General features: G+C 36.0%; 1 protein-coding gene across 1 annotated transcript in view; it reads left to right on the top strand.

Annotated features, from left to right (window-relative positions):
* The first annotated feature begins 548 nt into the window (after positions 1 to 548).
* The window catches only part of LOC148873218 (eukaryotic translation initiation factor 3 subunit H), a 29,918-nt gene continuing 23,787 nt past the window's right edge, over positions 549 to 6,679 (top strand). The window contains exons 1-4 of the mRNA XM_088963641.1: positions 549 to 916; positions 1,025 to 1,104; positions 3,613 to 3,729; positions 3,865 to 3,968. Of these exons, the coding sequence (XP_088819767.1) occupies positions 907 to 916; positions 1,025 to 1,104; positions 3,613 to 3,729; positions 3,865 to 3,968 (311 nt within the window). The 5' untranslated portion in view covers positions 549 to 906. The remainder of the gene's footprint in view (positions 917 to 1,024; positions 1,105 to 3,612; positions 3,730 to 3,864; positions 3,969 to 6,679) is intronic.

The following is a 6,679-nucleotide window of genomic DNA, read 5'->3' as shown; positions in this document are numbered from 1 at the left end:
ATTAAAATCTTTTATTTTCCCAATTGTTTAGGTGGCGACTCCATCATTATATCCAAAGGAATAAAAAATAAGAGGGTCCCTCTTTCGTTGGGGTTCTCACACTACCGAAATGAAACGTGCCACTGCATTTACTTAATGAAACAAGCCTCTAAAATTATATGGACTATCTTTAAAATTTTGTTATTCTTTGTTTCCCCCCTCATTTAAATTTAAGTAACAATAATGTTTCTTTATCATTGACACATATACAAGATTGAAATGAGGATGCTTGTTGGTTTGTGGCTTGTATGATTGAATCTAAGCCCTTGACAAAGAAAACTGTTCTCGATTTCTCATAAAAAATAGTAAAATAAAATATTCTTAACCTTTGTTTGATTAATAGTAAAATACACAGTTTCAATCCCTGTATTACAGTTTGAATGTTCTCACTGATCCGCCGCTGCCTTTACTTCTGGGTTCGAACGGGAAGAAAATGAACAGTATTCTAGAAAGGGTAAAATAGGTATTAAGAAAAAATATAATATCTTTTAACGTTTTCCGTTTTGATCATTGACAAAAGGGGAGATATTTGTTACTTTTATCAAAAATAGAGGGAAATTTTGCTAAAATGAACGAGAGGTTTTTATAATTGTCAGAAACTTCAAGGGAAGTTTTTTATGTTTTACCCTGCTTTTTTTATACTTCGATATTATACTAACAAAGTAACAATCTTCCTTAAAATAATTTTTGTAATTTCCCTGCGGTTTTTGCTTGCCTATGCATAAGAAAGGGGTTAGGGGTCTCTCTTGCGAATTAAGGATTTATCGTCGTTGTTCCTCAGCGGACTCGGACAGGACAGGCGGAGCCCTAGAGCTTCACTACATTCCTCAACCTTAGAACTTCTCTCCGCACCAGAGGAAGCTGGAAATGGCAAACCGTCCGTACACCTCTCTCTGTTTTCCTCCTTGTTTAGATCTTTGTTACAAAATCTTTTGTTGCCTGGTAACATGCATTTATTGAAGAGATCTTTCCTTGTTTTCTGTAGCCATGGCTAGGTCGTTCCTCCAAGTTGCGGCTTCAGAGGAGGTCGCTTCGCCGCTCAGAGTAGTTCAAATCGAGGGACTGGTATTCTGTTCTCATATCTGGCTCCCTCTTTTTTTTTTTTTCTTCAGTATTTTGCTTTCTCTTCTCGCTTTTTGGTTTTTATTTTAGTTGTCACTGCGGTCGTTTAAATTCTCGCTACTTGCAGATTTTCTTTGATTATGCCTTTGTGTTTGCTTTGCTTACTTAATCCCCTTAATAATACTGCTTTTGGCTACCTTATTCATGCTTTGTCTTTGTTATATTTATGTTCTTTTACGTTGCAAGGAGGGCGGGAGGTGCATTATCTCCTATTTTACGTTGCGAGTATTTTAGGCAGAGATTATTTTTAATCCGTTGTAGATAGAGAAAATTATGGTGCGGGCTTCTTGTGGCGTGTGTAAACATTCTTAGTGCTACTCTAAAAATAGATTTATATGCTTGGTAAAATGGTTGGGTATTGGTGCCACAGAGTTTGGTTTGAAGATGATCTTGCCCCATTAAAATAGTAGCCACTTATCCATTTTCAGATAATCCCTTAAGATTATTTTTGCAGTAATGGAGATTAATGATTCAAAACTTATGATATATTCCCTATTGAAAATCCAATGACCAAAAGTTTGATACATTCTCTATTTAAGATAATTTTACAAAATTCTGATATCTTTCCTATTAAAAGTACCATGTCCAAATATCCGATACATTCTCTGCTCGGTCCTCTGCTACTTGCTAGTCAGTGGTGATCTTTGCTAATCCTCCTGATGGTGATCATGAGGTGGTTGAATGTGGGGCTTCATCTAAGCAGATAGCTGTGAAGTTGGGGGAATCTTGTCTCATTGGTGATTCGGTTGTGCCAATTAAGTAGGGTAGGGATGGAGGTGTTGATTTGGGTGGGGATGGTTTTCAAAGAGTGGAGACGTGGGAGGTGGGTGGATCCAGGGATGGGGTGGAGAGAAATAATATTTGTAAGGCAAAACCGAAGGAGATAAGGTGAAAAGGAGTGGTGATGGCTCGGATTCTGGTTGTGCCAAATTGGTTAGAGCTTCCTGAAAGCAGGGAGAAGCTTTTAGTTGATGAAGTGTTAATTGGAAAGCTGGGTGTTGATTTGGGACGTAGGAGGAAGGAGCTGGAGATTTGCAAGTCAGTTGCTTTGGATTCGAAGAAGGCAAAATATTTGAGCAAGACTCTTTGTTCATGTCACTATGGTTTTCTCGCATCTTAAAGATGATATTGTTGGGGATGGGCCAACTAATAAACTTAAAAAGATTTACAAAAGAAGGGGAGTCAAACCCAACGGGCAAAGATCTGATTTTCAGGGAGTGGATGGCCAGGGTTTGCAGGTTATGGAAAGGAAGCCAGGTCCTTTGGTGATCCCTCTAGAAGAGGAAACATATAAAAGTGGAGGGTTGTAGGATTCTAGGGCAGAAGGGTGAAGCAAGGAAGCTTGGATTTAAAGAATCTTGTTGATAGGGAGGTAGAGGTCGGCAAATCTTTGGGGTTGTTCTTCTTGGGAGGTGAGGCTTTTGCTAGAAGGGCAGTTGAGGAGTTTGAGAAGAAGAGAAAGGAAGAGATTTTTTGAAATCTTTAAGGGGAATGGGGGAGAAGTTTGGAACAAGGAAGGAGGAGAGGAATATTTTTATGCTGATGAAGAATAACTGTCCATGTTGGGGATCTGTTTGTGTAATTTTTTTTGACGAATTGGATGATTTCATGTAGGGTTCCTGTTATTGCTCAGTTTGTGTCTGTTTTGTTTTTTGTGTGGGTGAGTTGTTTTTGGTGAGTGTGGTGCCTTTTGACACTGATGGAGGTTGTACCATGTATTTTGCTTTCTTTAATAAAAATTTTCTTTTTTACTTAAAAAAGATAATTTCACCCATATGAATGCTTACGCTCCATGCTTCTTATTGTGATCCAGTTGGAAAGATTCCGAATATTATTCAGAAGAAGTAGCTAATAGTTAGGAATCAAGTCATCATTCTAGATTGGATTTACTACTTTTTGAGCTCAATTGCTGCATGAAAATTGGCTAGGGGATGGGGTGTCTCCACAGTGTTTTGATCTTCTTGAAGTACTTCTATTTACAATCTAATTGCTAAGGTTAGATCAGATTAGTTGGAGAAGTGGTAGGTAATGGCTGTCTTTAATGGCTATGAGGTGTTTGTTTTGCTGGGCTATGATCTTTATGTAGAAGGATTTCCTTCCTGGATTGTTGCTTGGTTTTGCAGTGCCACCATGGGGTTATGTAGATCAGTGAATGAATTGGATATCTCATTCTGACATGCATGAAACTGCCCACGTAAACTAAACATGCCAATGAGTAAACATTTAAAAGTTATCTTCCCTGGTATTTACTTATACACCATCATCACTTGTTAGAAAGGGAAAATAAAGCATTTGCATACATGTTATTGTGTCTTAGTAGGGGGATTAAGAGTTTTAGACTTCTGATATTTTTTTTTGGTCCATGTGCTGCTGGTTTCACATTCTATAAGTTCTAGCAGATATGGTGTAACCTCATGGTTTTGTCTTTTTGTTCAAACTTTCACAAAACAGGCCATATTGAAGATAATTAAACATTGCAAGGAGTTTTCTCCCGCATTGGTTACTGGGCAGCTTCTTGGTTTAGATGTTGGTAGTGTTCTAGAAGTAACCAACTGTTTCCCCTTTCCGGTGGGTAAACTGCTCTCTTTAAATTAAGTTATGTTAGCAAGTATCTATCACACAAGTTCCAGTTACAGAAATGTTAGATTTGAGATATACTTCTTTCCTTTTTTGACTGCAATGTTTGTGCATATGAAACTTCAGATTCGGGAGGAAGATGAGGAGATTGAAGCAGATGGCGCCAACTACCAACTTGAGATGATGAGGTGCTTGAGAGAGGTTAATGTTGACAATAATACTGTTGGATGGTATGTTCTTTACATATTGTGGCATTTACTCCAAGAAAATCTAGGTGGCCTTCAGTGCATTGCTATTTTCTTTGTAGTTCTTGGATAAAAATCCTTAGATTAAGAAAATATTTGAAAAATCAGTTTCTAAAGTCTTTGAAGGCTCAAGAATATAGTGGTACTTTAGTGTAATTCTATAGTGATATACATGCTGTTTGGATTTGTATTGAATCATGTTAATCAGAAGCTTTTTTCTGATGACAGCTGGTGATAAGCCTGTCACTAGTAGCTTTTCACTTTCTTATAACTTGCATAAATTGGCTATGCATATTGATAGCAGGCAACTTATCTCTATTAAGTTCTGTGGGATCTTATGTTGACTTAAGAGGAAAATAAAGGAAAAGAAATACCAATCAAAAAATAAAGGAAAAGAAACCACTCATCTGAGGTTGGTATGCAACATTAGGGTACAAATATTTGGTTCAACATTGGCTTTTTCACATGCATGGTCAAAATAGCTGTACATGTTGTAGTAATGTCCTGCACACCATTATCCTACTTTAAATCATATATAGAAAGCTGAATAGAAACAAATTGTGAATCTTATCAAAAAAATAAAACTGGGTACACTAAAAATCTAAATATACATAGAAAAGTGACATTAGTGTTTTTAATCCATGTCTACCATACATGTTTATAAAACAGTAGGGTTTACCACCCTTGTACACTGGAAGCCTAAGATGATATAATCTAGCTCAAATTGAAAGTCAAATAATTCACATGCAATGGGTTTTAAACATACATTTGATGGAATATAAAATCACTGTTGGTTTCTAAAAGGTCTTAAATAACCTATATAAGTCATCTTCTAGTAAGGAATTTAAAAGAAGTCTCCCTTGGCAAAGCTCAAAAGAAACAAAGAAATGACATAGTAGAGAACTAATTCTTAATTGAATTGATTTAAATCACATGAACTGTATAAATTATAACATTCATGAATCAAATTGTAGGATTAAATAAAAATTGTAAGATTTTTGTAGAAAAGGACTTAGACATCATAAGGTTCAAATTGAAACCCTTATGATTCATGATTCAAATTGTGAATCATATCATAAATAGTAAAGTTTTGACAACTTTCCTTTTTGTGGAGGTTAGGTAGGATATATGCATGTTTGGTCACAATGGCTTCTCATGATATATGCCTTTGTTCGTTAGAGTGATTATTTACAATCATGTTCAACTTCAGAATGAAAAACAGCCACATGGTTTTCATGTCAAGGCAGTGAAAGCTTTGCTGGTTTATGATGAACATCCTGTATAAGACCCTTGCATGTGCTTTTTTGTAATTTTCCCTAAATTCCTAACCCAACATATGCAATGTGGTAGCAAAACCTTATTGCTGAATTTCATACTAGTTCATTGTATTCAGACATGCATTTGGAGATTGATGCATTTTGGCTAGTTGAAGAATGCAGTTTGTGTCCGAGACTCCTCAATTGTCACCTTAGCATGCTTTGAATGCTTGAGTCATGACCTGTTTGATGATATTTGGAGATGTGACCTTTGGAATCCAGCAAGAACTTGGGAAAAAAAGATTAAGAAATTATGGAAAAAAACATTAATACTACTCCTTGCTGATTATCACACTCAAATTTAGGAAAACAGTAAAAACTCTGAATACTGGGTTAACAACATTCATCTGAAGAAAATTCATTGAAAGTATGCCTGCAATATTTTACAAAAATTCTGAGAAACTTGTGTTATCACTGGCAAGTCCTGATATCCCAGGTAAATCTCTTCCTTTGTAAAGCGAAGTTCTGGAAACCACCGATTCTTCAAAACTTAAGGTATTTTAAGGATCAAGTTTTCGGCACAAAGTACTGTGTATATCATAGGGCATCTTATAGCTATAAAAATATTTTTTCCTTTATTTTTAAGTTTTCTTTAGATCAACATTCTATTGTCTTTCCTTTGAATCTGTTGCAAATTAGGTTGTTTGTTTTGTCCTTTTCTTTATTTGGTCAGAGAGTTTGGTTCTTGGTGTGTCATTATCTTCTTGTTTGATTGGTTGGCTTGTTTGGTCTGGAGGTGAGGTTGAGAGCTGGTGTTCTTTCTCTCTCTCTTGGGTTACTTCTGGTTACTTTCATTGTAATGTTCTTTTTTCTGTTTAATAAATTTTATTTTATAACATTATATTATCCTTCTATTAAAAAAACTTATATTCTCTCTCTTGTTATATTTCTTTTTTGATTGTTAACTAATTAACTATGGGCTTTTATTAACTATCAAAAGAATGTAAATAACTGTACAAAAAATGCCAAACACAGCTCAAGTTCTGGTAGCCCAGTACACGCTTTTACTATATTCCATTGGTTATCCCCCAAAACATATTGGTTTTGTTATCTCATTATTTGGCTAAGATGCCTGCTATACTGTTTCCTTCCCTTGGGGTCCACCTTATCTGAACTCCCAGCTCCCTCATCCATACTATCTTGGTAGATTTCTGTGCTTCAACGGCTCCAGTTTGCAGTTCAATAAACTTCCCATATTTTTGCTTGAATCAACTTCTGCCATAAATTTAGAATCTACCAAGATTTCTAACTGGTTTAAGGAGGCAGTCTGCTTTAAGCCAAAATGTACAGGGTCATGTTACTTATTTTTAACATTGTCTCATCCCAATGCTCGGAGGAAGCAATTGAAGGAATGCATAGGCTCTTACTCAAGTTTTCCGT

The sequence above is a fragment of the Nelumbo lutea genome, chromosome 1 (genome assembly GCF_056320005.1).
Source record: "Nelumbo lutea isolate HS-2025 chromosome 1, American lotus-T2T, whole genome shotgun sequence".
In the NCBI taxonomy this organism is placed as follows: Eukaryota; Viridiplantae; Streptophyta; class Magnoliopsida; order Proteales; family Nelumbonaceae; genus Nelumbo; species Nelumbo lutea.
This window is presented reverse-complemented; position numbering and strand designations above follow the sequence as displayed.